Source organism: Sander vitreus, chromosome 22 (assembly GCF_031162955.1).
Source record: "Sander vitreus isolate 19-12246 chromosome 22, sanVit1, whole genome shotgun sequence".
Classification (NCBI taxonomy): domain Eukaryota; kingdom Metazoa; phylum Chordata; class Actinopteri; order Perciformes; family Percidae; genus Sander; species Sander vitreus.
Genome location: NC_135876.1, coordinates 15,517,423 through 15,534,318, shown reverse-complemented (window position 1 = coordinate 15,534,318; position 16,896 = coordinate 15,517,423). Strand labels below are relative to the sequence as shown.

General features: G+C 40.5%; 1 protein-coding gene across 2 annotated transcripts in view; it reads right to left on the bottom strand.

The window, feature by feature from the left end:
• The window catches only part of ctdspla (CTD (carboxy-terminal domain, RNA polymerase II, polypeptide A) small phosphatase-like a), a 30,065-nt gene extending 16,050 nt beyond the window's left edge, over nucleotides 1-14,015 (bottom strand). The window contains exon 1 of one of the 2 annotated variants that reach the window (XM_078280617.1): nucleotides 13,489-14,015. In XM_078280617.1, coding sequence (XP_078136743.1) covers nucleotides 13,489-13,564 — 76 coding nt within the window. In that variant the 5' untranslated portion in view covers nucleotides 13,565-14,015. The remainder of the gene's footprint in view (nucleotides 1-13,488) is intronic. The other variant, XM_078280618.1, reaches the window with a different exon arrangement.
• Between the last annotated feature and the right edge of the window lie 2,881 nt (nucleotides 14,016-16,896).

The following is a 16,896-nucleotide window of genomic DNA, read 5'->3' as shown; positions in this document are numbered from 1 at the left end:
GGCAAAGGGCCACATGTACTGTGATCAACAAACAGCATACTTCACAGACCGACACAAACTTTTTTCTTTCAATGTCCTTGCTCAGGAATGTGACTGGAGTCGGCTCGCCTTGCATAATAGTAATGCACTGAGAATAACAGCAAAAGGTTAAAGTGCAACATTTGCCATTAAGAACACAGGAGATCTGGCCTGCACAAACACAACAAGTTAAATCAGTCAAATGAGACAATAAAAAGCACCCAGGAATTTACAGTCTACAGTTCTGCTAATAAGGGATCCACCTCACTAGAATCTAAGTAAAGGGTGTTGCATGCAACTGGTTTTATCTAAAAAAAGCTCCCTGGAGAGAGAAAGATATGAGGCCAAAGCTGAAGCCTCCTCTGAGCAGGTGCAGAATTATTTACCCACTGAATACATTTTATTTAATTAGCATATTCCCTTGATGTGAGAGCTTCAAAAAACATCCCTTTATAGCATTGCCTGTGTTAGTGATCTTGCTGAACATTAGGTAACAGTGATAGAAGGCTGTCTAGTCAATCAGAGCCAGCTGGGGCCCAGGCTCTCTGTCACATGTTCAGGCACAACCACTAACGAGGCCGGAAGAGGGAGAAAATGCAGGAAATTCTCAGCATTCCTGACAGGAAGAGATAATCACCCCGTGACCCAGAGCTTGGACTAATGCCAAGCTCCGAGAAGGAATATGATTGTCGGCTTAGCTCAAGACTTTTGAGGTGGCCTCCTTTACTGTACCTTTAAAAGCACATAAAGTATGTGCACAGTCAAAACACATGATGCCACATTTAAAATACAACATAGGTTGAAGTTTGGCTGGCTGGATGAAGTCAAAGGTTTATGTCAGGACATTCATTACTCTTGAGCCAAATGCTTCTGGGGAAGCAAAGCAGCAGGGCAAACAAGTAAAGGTTAATTCAGGTTTATTACAACTTGAGGCTTACTTTCACAGCTTTGCATCTCGTTTCTTAGGGCTGGAACGATATGCTTTTGTCCCGATCCGATTCCTTCACTATACATGGGTGCCGAACCGATTTGTATTGTGATTTTCATTTATTGCAATTCGATAGTATCGCGTAAATAAGTATTTTCTTTTCCTTCTTTAACAAAAACAAAAGTTGAATAACACACTTCTAGAGACAATATATCATGAGACATTTCTAAAAACTAATTGTTATCTAAAAGGAATGCACATCACACGTCAGTCAGTCAGTCTGACATTTATTTCATTTGTAAAGAAGAACATAACATACATTTTCTGCATTAGTTCTGTTTTGTTGGAAACTGATATGATGTAGTTGCAGCAGTACCGTATCAAGAAAAAAATATTTAGGTGAATCATTGTTAAAAAAAAAAAAAAAAAATCAAAAATATTGATTGTAGGGAAAAGAATCAATTTTTCAAATTGTCGCAAAACAATCACAACATACGATTTTTGATTGTTTTCTTCCCACACCTTTCATTTCTATTAGTTATGAAGATTGTGCTCACAGGGTTAAATGCTGAGATTTGGGATTTGTTACAACAAACAAAGTCAGATCGGGTAATAAACCCTAGGTTTTAAACAGGTCAACACCTAGGCCGAGGATCTCGTAACATTTGCCGGGTATTTTTTGCATTAACTAAATTGAATTTGGGGCATTCTGTGCTGAACTGTTCCTCCGGGTTGACTGGTCCAGAACAACATTATCAGTATAAAAACGTTCTTTGGTTAAAAAAAAGAGGGGAAAAAAGGCAGGAAACCCCTGATCTACACCACTTTATTTGATCTGAACATGAGCACACCTGAATGAGCACAATAATATATTCTATAATGTATTGGTATTGATAGTGCCTGTGTGACAGACCTTGAGCTGCATTCCAGCAGCAGTTAGTTGACCAGCCAGGCAGGTATAGTGTACAGTACCTGGGGGACATGAAGGTAAATATGAGAATGGTCCATGTGAAGGTGCAGCTTAAATAATTCAGATGGAAAACAGGCCGGTTTTAAATGGCACAGCTGGGTGACACACACCGAAATAAAACAACCAGGAGCCACAGGGATTTCCATGCTATCGCTACTATTCAAAACTACAGTATAACAGAAGAACAAGCCTTCCTGACACAGTGATGACTTGACATCATGTCAAGGAGACACCAACAGCCAAAATTGAGAGAGATCTTGAGGTTCAGGGGTTTGCATTAAAAGTAGGACCAGCTGTCTATGGCTTATATAACACCATGTGATATAAAATACTTGTTCGGCTGCAGCCAAGTGAATAACAGTACTCTTCACACATGCACAAACAGGTAATGCACTTTTAGCCTGACGCCTGGGATCCCGAGTTGACACCACTCAGAGGCAGAGTGAGCACCTGAAAAAAAGCAGTTTCAGTCCCCGGCTATCCCTAACAGCAACAGACAAGAAGCAGCGAGGGGGAACTCCTTGTTGTGCACTGTGTCAGCAAAGTAACACCGTGGAAGGAGTCCCTGCAGCATACACTATACTTCCAATTGGGATGCTAAGAAAGGAAACTCTTTCATCTTCTTAACTTTAGACGGGGACTGAGATAACAGTAATGGCTACATTCACGCATCTCTTGACTATTTTCTAATTATCCCTTCATTGTTTAAAATGTACAAAAATATGCGTCTCCATACCAACAGCACAAGGTTTCATCTTCAAAGAGCTTGTTCCGTTTGATCAATAGTCCAAACCCCAAAAGATATCAAATTACAATTACATAAAACAAAGGGAAGCAGTAATTCTTCACATTGAGGCAGCTGAAACAAGCAAATATTTGGCTTTTTTGTGTGCCATGCTAGCGGCATGGCAATGTCAGTCCACCACTTTGGTTCTGAATGGAAATATCTCATCAACTATTGGATGGATTGCCATTAAATTTGGTACGGACATTTATGCTCCCCTTTTGATGAATTGTAGGAACTTTGGTGATCCCCTGACTTTTCATGTAGCGCTATGATCAGGTAAACTTTTTAAATGTGTCTAATACTTTGGTTTGTGACCAAATACCTGTAAAACCAATGGCATTGCTGTCCTTTGTGTTTGGCGCTGATTATAAACTAAGATGGGAAACACGGAAAACATTGCTATCTTAAGCATGGAAGTATTGTCATTGTGAGCATGCTGACATTAGCATTTTGCTCAAAGCACAGCTGAATACAGACTCACATAGCTGCTAGAATAGCTGTAGACGTTGTCTTTTAGTTTATAATTGATTATTTGTTTAAGCAAATGAGCCTCCAATCCTGCAAGTTAGTGATAACCCTTTACACCAACTGAGCTACAGTCACTTTATAATTTTGTTCATCCCAAAAATCAGATTATTGTTTCTATGTTTCTGCACATGGGAAAATCCCACCAAGAGAGGTGATGATAATTACAACAGATCCAAAACTTCCAAAACAATATTACATAATAATAATACTCCAAAGAGCATCTGCTTACACACACACACACACACACACACACACACACACACACACACACACACACACACACAGCAAATCCAAACAGCTGAGTGGAGTTAGGTAGCATCAGATAAACTGAGCCTGACACTTCAGCCTGTGTGTGTTCACAGTGCCGAGGTGCTTGGTGGGTTATGTGTAATGCCATCAAGGTAATAATAGCACAGTATGATAAAATAAACTCCCATTAAGCCTTACTTCACCACACAGACAGTTGGGGCCTGGGTGAACATGAGGCTGTGGAGGTACTATGCACTCACAGACTGACCCTCAGCTGCCCCTCTGGCTTTATTTTCATACTTATCCAGATTCAATAAATAAATAAAAAAGTCCTTTTTAATTTTCAAAACAATGCTCTTAAATGTCTTTCTTCCCAGGATACGTAATCAGCTCAAACTAACCATATTTGTATGTTGTGTCGAGCCACCATCACACACTCATTAATTACAGCTACAAGTGAACAGTTCCTTGCTATCATCCACTCCTACACATATATGTGTGGTCCTACATGTGTGTAGTGTAGTGTAACACCGGACTCAGTACAATGTTTTGTCTGCCTGTGTGTGTGTGTGTGTGTGTGTGTGTGTGTGTGTACTTGTGTGTTTGTGCGTCCCCTCCGTTGGTGCCCGGGTAGGATAAACAACTGTGTCGGTCAGCTCAATCACCGCAGCTTCCTGCTTACGCTCGTCCTCTTCCTGTTGACGTCCCTGTACGGGATCAGCCTGGTGCTTCAGAGTGTGTGTCCAAATCAACACCTCCTCACCGCCCTGCTCTACTGCCCGGGGGTCTACAACCAGTACAGGTACTGAGAGCAAAGATCTCCCCCTCTTACACTCTGGGCTGGGTAACTTTAACATTATATTCCCTTAAAGTTACAATTTACCTAATTCTGAAGCCCCATTCTAATAATATAGGTTTAATTGAAAAACAATAGACCAATTCTTTGTCTGTGTTGCTTTCATCCCATTTATTGTTATGTTCCCAGGTTAGAAGCTTTTGGGTCAGTTTGGGTAAAAATAAATCCTTATAAATCCTTCATAGAAACAATAAATGTAAAGATGAGAAAGAAAATTATAATTAATATATATATACACACATACATACACACACACACACACACACACACATATATATACATATATATACATATACATATTATATATATATATATATGCATCCTACATGACCTTATGTAATTGACATTCAATAACCCAGTTACATTTGAAGTCAAGACATGGTTAGCTGAGATTTTAACACAAAAACCACTCGGTTGGCAGCCATGTCGTACTGCAAGGTACAAATTCGTGTGGGTCTGCCCTTGCTTTCCTGTGCTGCCTTAGCTGTACAGCGGTGTGGGTGCTGCCTGCAGCCCCCAGTGGGGGTGGGGTGGGGTACTGCTTCGCGAGCACTCGCCGTAATGAAGGAGATGACAGGCGCGGGGGAATCAACCCACTGAGAGCCCAGGGAGAAATAATGAGGGACTGACTGACTATTCTGCCGGAGTTACGCAACCAGCAGCAACACAGCCCATGTTGTTTGGGGCTGCAGCAGTTTATTATTTATATATATCTTTTTTATATTCTCATCTACAACCGTTCACTCAATGCCAGAGGCTCAGTGACTGATGGGAAATCATCCTTGCCTGTCTGTTGGTTAAAAAAAACATTAGAAGATTTAATGTCAAATGAAATTAAAGGCCTGTCTTCAGGCTTCTCTTGAATATGGACATGGTTATACACTTGATGACCCCAGACATACTGTCCATGCGGCTGTAAAATTGATCCTGAAAGTTGATCCAGTGAGCAGAGGGAAATTTAAATGGGAACTCCAACAATTTAGTATTGATCTTCCATAAAATTCAGGAACTTACAAGAGACAGATAAAATCGAAGCAGCGGAGGATCAAGCTAAAAAAACACTGGATCCTACATTTTCCACAATGCAAACAAGAGCATATTTTTGTTAAACTCTCACTGTCTGGTAAATGACCACCTCATTGTAACTCTTCGTCTTCCTCCTTTCCATCACAATGACATCATCAGGGTTGTTTTTTTCAGACTTGGCTCCTCCAGAGCCACATTACACAACTGTTTTCACAGGCTGCGAATAGTAGGGCAACTCCCTGTGACGTGTGTAAATTCAGTGGAATGCCCCTTTAAGTTTTGTTCTCAAATACAAAAGCACCCGTGAATGTAGCAGGCATCAAAACAACAAATTGCATATTTTTCAGTAAATCTGATTTATCAAAACGCTGCTTGCTACGAATGGAAAGACAGTTAACAAGTAGGTCATGTATTTCTGTGTGTGTGTGTGTGCGTGCGCGTGTGCGTATTGGTGAGCATGTGCTCACACCAACATGTGTTCCCTGCTTGTGTATTGATGCTAGTTTCTCATGCCTCTGCTCTCTGAGAGGCGTTCATCTCTACATTTCCACCCACAGCATGTCCTACTTAGTGCCCCTGGGATTCACAGCTAAACAGTATTCACCTTTACCTCTGGAGAAGATAAAAAAAAAATGCCTCTGTGTCTTATACAGCCTCCATATTCATGAATTTGCTTATTCTTACCTTGTTTATTTAAAAAGGTATAAGCCTTTTATGCTCTTCTGACAAACTGGCATGCAGCATAAACCAGGAAGGGTGACAGAAAATCATTATGGACAAAATATGATCTCCCTTTTAGATAGCCAATTACTAGTGATGAATGCCAGCCAGAAGAGGGCAAAATATGCAGAAAGGCCATCCCCTTGTCAGAGCCAGGCTGGGTACGCACGCACGCACACACACACACACACACACACACACACACACACACTCTCTCTCTCTCTCTCTCTCTCTCTCTCTCTCTCTCTCTCCTCCTTGACCCCTACCTTTCATTGATTGTGTTGTTCTGTTTTGACAACGTCCGTGTGGCTGGATATCCATCAATTAATCCTAACTTGTGGCCCATCGAGTCCACGCTCAACAGCCCTGTTAGAAACGGGCATTAAAACAGCAGCATCCAGGCTGCTGCATCCATTAATAATGGTCTTTACTCATTCACAGCCATTGAATGCCAACTTGTGAAGATATACAGCAAAGGGAAGAGTGATGTAACCCCACAACAATGCTGTGCGTTCAAATCAAAGCACGACAAGCATACACTGTCAGTCGTTTTTGGTTCTGCACTGAATTAGGGGAAGTTTGAAGAGTTAAAAGTCACTGACAGCTGCAGTCAATTAAGCTAAAAGCTAAAATAGACACAAGACGCTTAGTATGGATGGATGGAGTTCTGTTATCAGCACTAAAATGTATATTTTGTCATTCAAATCAATATAAACTACATTACGACATCAATACAAACTACAACGCATCAGTGCTCAGGATGGAGTTCGACAAGGCAGAATGTCATTTTTTTTCATAAATAATCTACTTGAAAGCCTTCACAGCCCATGCTGGACATTTTGAAGTACAGTTTGCTCCAAAACAAGCAACCACATCGTCGTATGAGCTACACTTGAGGCAAAATTCAAACATAAAACCTTCCCACAATGCCATCAAACATACAGTCCAAAGCACACAGACATAAAAAGAGGCCCAGAAAAACCTAAACCATGCTGTGCAGCAGAATCAACTAACGAAATAACAAAATACTTCACTGAGAGCAGAGAAATGTTGTCTCTAATGTGCAGCAGGCACATTAAATCTGGATAAGCACAAGGCATTACATAAAAAGAGGAATATAATAGATAGAAAGGAAATATAAACTTAAATTCAAACAGCCACTTTACTAAATAAATTCTTAAAATGCATTTGTGGTAAATTAAAATGCATTTACCACAACCCTGTGTAGAAACAAACCATTACACTTATATAAAACTGTTAGCTGGGGGGGGGGGGGAAATATGGTACTTATTTGCTTAAAGGACAAGGCTACTGTTTTTCTATATTTTTCTTCCTTCCACAAAGCTCTTGAAAAGACCAACACCAACAATGTTTTAGGCAGTCTTTTAATAGTTTCACCTTACCCTGTCTGTGCCCAAAGCCCAATGCTTGCTACAGACGATGTACATCTTAAAACTGTAGTTTTTAGCAAATATTACTCAAACAGAGGTACATAGTGTTTTTGTTTGGGACTATTTTCAGTGAGATAATTAGTGCACTAGTGAGTATTTACGGCAGCAGCACAGTCTATGTGGGACAACAATAATGGAGCTGGATCAGAGTCCTGTGGATCTGTGGGCTCTACTGGATGCATACAGTACTGGCAGCATATGAACAATACAGTCTGTGACAAGATTTATAAACAAGTAAAAAGCTCTATTTTAAACTGGAACCCAGCGCAGAGACTTCAGAGCAGCAGTGATGTGAACTTTTTTTTCGCTTTTATTTTCCAGTTGAAATTGCAAGTGAGTGTTTGAGTGTTCACAGTCAGCCAGTATAGGAATGAAGAAAGAGTCAACCCACACTATTTTCCCCTGTGGCCTCTTCGGGAACGGATTGCAGTGCGGTTGCATCTCCTTCACAATCCATAGCTCTTTACAGGCTGCCTCGTAATTAAGGGCAACTTTGCAGATTTATGTTAGATTGTATCTTTATTGAAAGCGGATGTGAAAATCTGACATAAATCTTCCTAATGCATACTGTATCACAAGAGATAACCCTCACTGTCTCTTGGGAAAAACTCTGCCGGCCGATATTACATTTTATCAAAACAAATTAAAATTTTTATAATAAGTTGTCAGGATCAAAGTCCACCACTGACGAAATGCACAAGAGAGGCAGGAGCTACAGGGCAGCTACTCTGCTATACAACATTCAGGATCAGTCTAATTTTAGAATTTTTATAAATTTCTTTTACTTTTTAATAAAGAAATATCGGTATTTAGTTTGTGATATGACGTGACTGTGCAGAAGGCTAGCTAAAAGTTAGCATAAACAATCGAAGCAGGGGAAACAGCTAGCTTTACTCTGTTTGCTTGTTTTTATACTTCAGTTTCTGTACACAAGATGTAACATGTTATTTAGTAAGCTTTTCGAGGTGTTTTTTTTTTTCCTTGGACAGAACCAAGCTAACACTCCTTGTTGTAAGTCTTTAGCTAAGCTAAGCTAACCATCTCTGGCTGTAGCCTAATATATGAGTATCAATTTTCTCATTTGACTCTTGGCAAGAAAGTAAATAAAGGTATTTTTTTGAATGTTAAACTATTCCTTTAACTTTGATATAATTAGATAAATACAGATGGCTTTTTCTCTTGACAGTACTTAAAAAACGCTCTATGGTGTTTTTTGCCTCCAATGGCACCTTCCATGCAGCTAACCCTAACCTTAACCCTAAACATAACCATTGCCCGTGCTGCCGTACCATTGCCAACTTCCACTTCAAGCATGTTCATCCACACACTGAGGCCGGTCCCACACGGTTAACAAGCTTATCAGTCATGGGGCTTAGGCTTGGAAGAAAATCATTCAACTCTTCCCAATCAGCTGCTCACGATAGTATTGGACTAAAGTAATGAAGATGTGTCACCAACACACCAACACTTCCCTGGGGGTGCAGATAATCAGTTTTTCTGAGCAGCAAATGGCTGAAATAGGCTCATAAATCTGTAATAAGGACCTGCACTTCAGAGTCCAGCTTGTATCTCCTTCTCAGTCAAAATGATGCACTGAATATTGACTGGAAATCCAATGTGCTTCTCAAGAATGGTGGAAGATTGTGAACTGTATGCTAAGAAATCTATGCCACCTACTGTATGTCTGAGTAACAGATTGCAATTATTCTATTCCCAACACTTGATTCCAGTCACAGTAGCAAAGTGCTGTACACTGCAGAGTTGCAGGTTGTGCCAGGGACTCCAGGGCAGCCAAAAATCACAGTAGCTCCCCTCGCTAACTGTGCTGCACACACTCCTGCAGGTGTGGTCCACACATCATAACCACACATTAATGTACAGCAGCGTGTTCCAGGAATAACCTCAAAAGCCAAGTGTGCATGAAATCACAGGCCTTTCTCCGAATTAATATACAAGTAAAGCTTCAATATTTTTTTTTCTCATTTTCTTTCTGACAATGCAAATATTTTCTAACCAACAAACTTTTTAGGGAATAATTTTAACATGCCAGTAGTAGCAGTGCCTGCTGCTGCTCCTCCTCCTCGTCGTCTATGCTTCTGCTGAAAGTCTGAAACTATAGAGAGACATTCACATGTAGTAGGACAGGCATAGTGCCTTGACCACTGTTTTTAAAAGGCTGGATGAGGTTAATGGGCTCTGTGACACTGTCTTGATGCAACCTTGAGCTGCCATTGGAGTAATAACAGGGAGGGAATGACATTAAGTCTCTTTAGGAGAATGCATATACTCAGCCTCAGTCTGGAAAAACACGCATGCAATCAAAAAATTATAGTTGTGTTTGTTGTTTGTCCCCAGTGTTTTAAACACTTTTTAAAAAGGACTCCAGGGTAAGTTCTACAGAACTATCAAGCCATATGAAAGAAGCAAAACTGAAAAAAAACACTAGAGCACACTTAAAGAACAAGACTGGTGATACCGGGTATTCTACATTTTTCTTATTGTGAACAAATCCCATGAAAAGACAAAACCAACAATAAGCTGATCTCACTAACAAGTGTTGTCTCTGTACCCAAATCCTGATTCCTCTAGGCCACATAGCTCTATTGTACTGGTCTTTTTTATTAACATGAACATAGACTGTAGTTTATTTTGATTCGATCCACATACACCATAATGATGACTAGATTACCAGATTTGTGTTAATCCGCAATTGAAAACAGTCCCTAAAAAAAATAATTCTGCTGCTGGAGTAATATTTGCTAAAAACCACAGTCCCCAACTTTTTTAGGAAATGACTGACCCTTTTTAAAATTGAAACTATACGTTTGTGACACATACATCTTTGTCTTCAGTAGGAACAGATGGGTTTGCGATGAAGAGTGTATTGAGAGACTAAACCACATTGTTGGTTTCTGTGTATTCATAGGATTGCTTGACTATAAGAGAAAGACAGAATAACACCAGACATATGCTTTAATGACTTTCTTTAATGAAGATAATATGTCCAAATTTTGCCAAATTATAACTCCAAAATGTCAAAAGCAAAATGTATTTCATTGCTATCATAAGCTGTTAACAATTTGTGTGTGAGTACAAGTGTATGAGTAGCCTAATTATTACAAGAATTAATCAAGTGTCAACCAGGAGCTCAAGCAACTAAACACATAATCTGTTTCAGTCTAAGTGTCTGTCATCCCTCATACTGCAGCCATGAAGAGCTAAACTCAGATTTGACCTAATCTGATTAAGTTAAACAGCTCGTCCATTGATACCTGTCAGACTGTGAAGTTATCACAGCAAAGCCTCAATGACTTGCGGAGTGAGACAGAGGCTGGCCGCCCTGTGACTCCCTGTGCGTTGTTAGTCCAGCCATTACATTTCATTGCATCAGATCCTGAAAAGTATGTATCTGCCAAATAAAAACCCTCATTTGGGTTTGGAGAGAAGAAAGGCTGTTTTCTCAGCCTTTCTTCTCTATGTGCTCATGTGCTGGTTCATGTGAAATATCTGGCCTTGCTTTTGCCGAAGAAAAACTACATTATGATACAAAAAATAGCTCACATCCAACACAGGCAAAAAATAACTTGTGTATATACTGTATATGACACGATTGCTTTTGTACCAATTCATGTGCTCTGTCTAAAGAAAGAAACCACCCACATTATAATTCCATCCCTTGCCTCATTTAACATAATCCATAATGCATAAAGATATAATCTCCACCTGACCAAATGTCTAAAAAAACTTGGCTCTAATAAGTTACTACGTCTTTACTTGGAATGAAACTGATAGGACTCTGAAAATAGCCTGCCTGTGCTCTGAAATATTCAGCATGTGAGTGTGTGTGTGTGTGCATGTGTGTGCGTGTTTGTGTGTGTGTGTGTGCGTGTGTCATAATTTGAGGCTTCAGTGCAGCCCGAGCAGAGTAACTGCCCTGGACAACAAGCACTGTTTGTTGTCTGCTTTGACAGAGCCAGTAGCCAGGGACTCCATTCAGTAAGCTCCCTGGTGATACTTTGTGTGTGTTACAGCAGCCGTTTGTGTGTGTGTGTGTGTGTGTGTGTGTGTGTGTGTGTGTGTGTGTGTGTGTGTGTGTGTGTATTGTGTCCTCTCTGGTCAGCAACTGACCCTGGGTTTTATCCTGCCAGATTAATTGCCGGATTCAACATCATCTGGGATTTACTGTTCATGACAAGCAGGATGTTGCAGACAAGAAAGTGTGGGAATTCTGTGCGGGCAATTAAAAAATGTGCTAAAAGAAACACATTTCCTGGATGATGCTACTTCAGTCAATGATGAAGCAGGGTGTTTGCTGTTAGTGATTGTTTTCATTGATTTGTTTATGATGGCTTTTAATTATCAAGGCGGCACCACAGGATTAGAGCAAGCTGATGAGGAAAAAGAAATATTGGAAACGTGCGGTGGTACATAAAACACAATTGATTTGGCCGACATGATCATCCATGTTCGTAGAGTAGATTCAAGCAAAGAAGATGAAGTGAGTGAGTAAAAATAAAGGCTACGTCCAAGCCTCACTTCTGATCTTGAATTATATTACTGTCCAGTAACTTATCAAAGAAAACAAGTCCAGATCTTCATTTGGTGACCGCTGGCCAGGAGGTCAATGAGTCAGAGTGGTTCATGTACTGTATGTCAGTGTTACTCAGCAGAGGGTGGTGCAGGAAGGTGACCTTTTCTCCAACAGAGCACTGGGTGTAACAGGAAGTTATGGTCCCTCTGGCCACCAGGCACCCTGTGGCTCAGTGGAATGGGTGCCTGGTGGAGGAATGTAAGAGCCCCGAGCTCCAAACAACCATAGCCTCCTTCTGCGATGTCCATGGACACCTGTGTATCTCATGTGTGTGTACACAGTACTCCACAGCCTAATTTTCTTGTGTGCTGGACTCAAATCAAAAAAGTGTGACTGGCCTGCACAGACTAGTGAAAATCTCAAAGTTAATGAAAACTGGAAAGCTCCTGACTCATGAGGGGGATTTGTCGTTAATGTCATCACCACATGGTGAAGTGGCGACTCTTGTGCAAAACAACAGAGAGAAAATGTGTTTTCGTTCAGCCGCTGTAATCTGTAGAGCAGCTGTTGAGCTGTTTTCAGGGACTTTACACATCTGGAAGTGAACATTTCTGACTATGTAAACATACGTCATCGGTTACATGATGATAATTGTTTGTTTTTATCATCAAGCACTGCACAAAGGAGCTGATGATACTGATAAGCGATAATAGATAACATTTTCATTGCTTCAGTGAGGTGGTTTTATTCGAAGATGGACAAAATGTATACAATATACGTATGCAATGTAATTAGGGTTTTGGACTAATAGAAATGTGTAAAATCACCTTCTACAACATTGATGAAGGGACAGCCATGTGCACAATAATGTTATACAATTTAAAAATGGTGTTTTTCTGCATGCACCATAGCCAAACTGTTGATTTGACCCCTGATTATTGGTGGTGTTATTGGGAGTATAGAAGGCATTTTACAGTGCCAGTGATGCATACAGGGATGTCGCCAGTACTAGGGAAAAGGAGTAGAGTACCCGCCCCCTGTAGTAAACCCAGCTCACTCCAAGCAAATAAAAAAATATCCCGTTCTCGTACCCCGTCGCAAAATGTTTAAGATTTTAAATGAGGTCTGGTTTAGCTAAAATAAGCCCCCAGCACTAAAGTTACAGTGCACTCCAAACACGATGTACATTGACAGGCTGGCTGAGGGCTCTGGCTCCTAATGTTTCTCTGCTTCAGCTGAACAATGGAGGTGTTTCGTCGATACTCTCTGGCTTGCTGTTGAGCCCAGTATCCTCTCTGCACTGAGGGCTGCAGATCATATTTGGCAACCGAACAACGTAAATAATCTACGGCTGGAAATCAAAATTCAGGCGTGTTAAAATAAGAATCATGTGTGTGACATTTTGCAATATGTGTGCGCCTTACCTTTATCTTGACTTGAAGAAATGCTCTCCTCCTCTTTCGGATTTGCAACCTGTGTTATTATGGACGTGTTGTCCATGGAAACGAGATGTTATGCACCTTCGGCTACACCGTTTTATTCCTTGGCAAACATTACCAAGCGCACTACAGTCCCCTGACTGTGCACAGGCTAAAGCGTCCGCTGTTTGCAGCATTAAAATCCCATTTTATTCGAAGCATGCAGTCCCATTTCCCCGGAGCTTACAAACAAGACGAAATGCCAGTGAGAGGAAGCGTCCAAACATCTGAGGTGACTGCCCGATGTGCAGGAGACAAACAAAGCGTCAATCCTGCATTGAAGTCGTGTGTGTCCGCTGTTGCAGGCAGCATAGCACCCCTCCTGCTGCTGCTGCTGCTGCTACTGTACGCAACGGCTTCAATCCACACACTACAATATCAACTGCGTGATACGGTTAGTGTTTACCCAGAGATGGCGACCGTCCTCCTGCCACAGGGCCATGCAAGCTCACTACAACAACACGCCTTCAATATTTCTGTTATCCTTCTTAGTCCAGCCTGAAAAAAGCTCTCAGTCCGCCCACCACTCACTGTTTGTTGGTAGGCTATTCATTCTTATCATTAAAGCTGTATAGTTATAGGCTCTTAGTACAGATTTACAGGAAATTATTTAACATTTTACTTGATAATACAGATGCTCCCAAACATATAAATGGTCCAAAATGTTTTAGTTAGTTAATATTTGGCACAGGAATACATTTTCTGACAACCAGGATGTCTGAAATAAGCCTATAAGGTCAAAAGTCACCAACCTCACCCACCCTTTTTTGCTGTCTTTTTTTATTACATTTTCTATATTCATTTAACTGCTAAAATGTAGGCTATTTTTGGCAATGTCACCTCCCTGTATGACTGATAAAGCATTAAATTACTTAGCAACCATTGTAAAAATATGTGCAGCATAGGCCAGATATCCTCTGACTGTAAGTATTGGTCAAACTCGGTCAAACTCCAAAAAACTTCTGATTACATTTATGATAACGCAATTCAAGAGCATATTTTTTTGTCAGAGCCTTCCTGGTAAATAACTTAAACCTCATAATGTAGGTCTTTGGTTAAAAATAAAAACAAGTCTAAGCTGAGACAACCCTGATGACATCACTATGACATAATCATGGTTTATTTACTCAGACTTCACAAAACTTCTCCAAAGCTACAGAAGATTTTATACAGTCTGTGTACAATCAGTGAATTTCTTAATTTATTGTTTACATCATATGCTCCATCTCTTGAATGGATACAACTGTGCAGACCTACATCCTCCACGTGCACCATAGACAGTATATAAGAATGGACCAACAGATCCCTTGCTCTGTACAGAGACCAGTGAAGGGCATTAGAAGCACTTTTCCGGTGAGCGCCGAGCGTTACTGCGCAGCCTCCAACTGAGAGAGACGACGTAAATGTGACGTGAGCAACCTGTCTGAAAGTTGTAAGCCTTCTGGTAGCTGTGCCAAGAGAAGTCTCAATCATTCTCAATCTTGCAGAGACGGAGAGCGTAGGTATATGTAAGGAGATAACATAGGCACAGGCTAATTATTGCTAACTAAAATGCTAGTTAACATTAGTAATTAAACTTAAACAGCTAATGTAATTCGAAACTGCCTGCGAGCTTCTCCTGTACTATACGGTAATTCCTCTACTATGCAACAGTAAGGCCCGTGGTTATGACATAATCGTTAGCCTATTTTTACAAAAACACCTGCTACGGAGCCATAACGTGAGGTACAAGGTAATGGAGCCTTTTATACATTGTCGTGTTTCTTTAGAAATAAACAATGGACAAATAAAGTCTTTAAACTCTTTAGATGTAAAGTTATTCGCTGTCAAAGTGACGTCAAAATGAATGGCAGTCAATGGAATGCTAACGGGGGGTGAGTGCTTATTAGCATCAAAATGGCGCCATAGGCGGTTCGGATTGTGAGGAGACGCTTACCCCCTTGACATGCACTGATAAACAAACATTATTCAGGCTATTTCCGCCTTAGCGGACCGTAGAATAACAACAAGGGAGCTAAATTGGTTTTCTGGTTTGTTGCCAGCAGTGACGCGCCTGAGTGTTTGTCCCTCTTCACCTTCGCTGTCACTTTAATGGAGCTGAGGCCCACACGGCCCTAAATGACCACACCTGAAAGACAAGTGTACAGTATGATGGCATATGGACAGGAGAAAACAGCAGTAAGTGCAGGCTGTCATCTGTTGATGCTGCTCATAATTAGTACGTAATCTCCCAGCCGACACCATGCTCTCAATGTGGGTCAGCGCCTCTGTTCTGATGTTTACAATAATGTATGTGTACAATTGATAACACAGGTCTCTGAGCCACTTTGCACAATCACAATCACTTCTCAGCACTTGACAATCGGTCTCAGGTTACTGTGTCTGCCACTTGAAATGGGATGGCTCAGATCCTGTAGTTAACCACAGCTTGGTTACTTAAAATAGATTGAATTAGTAATTCCTCAAAGGAACACATGAGATTGAGAGAAAATAAATATAATAATATGAAAATAGTTATTAGCATTTAGCAGCTAAAAGACAGATATTGCCCCTTAGGAGTTGGTGGAGACAGAAACAGAGCTAAAAGAAGAGTGAATATTGGACTTACATTCATCAGGTGGCCAGACATGACTCCAAATAAATACTAATATTGTTTCATGTCTGTTAGATGTATGAAGCCAACATGGAATGCACTATAACATCTGCCACAGAATATTTATACAACCTGGCAACCCAAAATTTGATGGTTGAGCTATAAAGCAATGGTAAATCCATTAATGCAGTCATTAATTACACATTACAAACTCTTTATAAAGCATAACATATTAGAAAATATTAACACAGTGGCTTTTGGTTCATCGTATAAATATTAGATGGAGTTGTTTACACTCTCAGTTGATTGATCTCTAACATGCAAAATGTTTTATGAAGGTTGGTTATACGTTGAAAACATTGAGCTTAATAAAAAATAAAAAAAACTGAAGTAGCAGGCAACAGCAGGTAGTCTAGAATGAACAGTTATGAGGTCGTCAACTGGATGTTAAACAGCACTTAACAGCTTATTGGGGACACAGATAATGGCTCTTTTTAAAATCACAGCTGCAGGGCACAACCACTTCCTCACCCTCTTGTTGGTAACGAGAGTGGTGACTAGTTAGTGTCAAAGGGATGAAGGAAAAACCCACACATAATGAACCAATACTACCTTAAGACATGAGGCTAAACACTCGAGTGATCATTGACATCAAACATTGATCAAACATGGTTGGCCCTCTGACATTTCACTTTCCCTAGAGCGATGTGTTTCTGTTGATGAATAATTAAAGTGGATATGGTCTTCATATTAACTTTGAT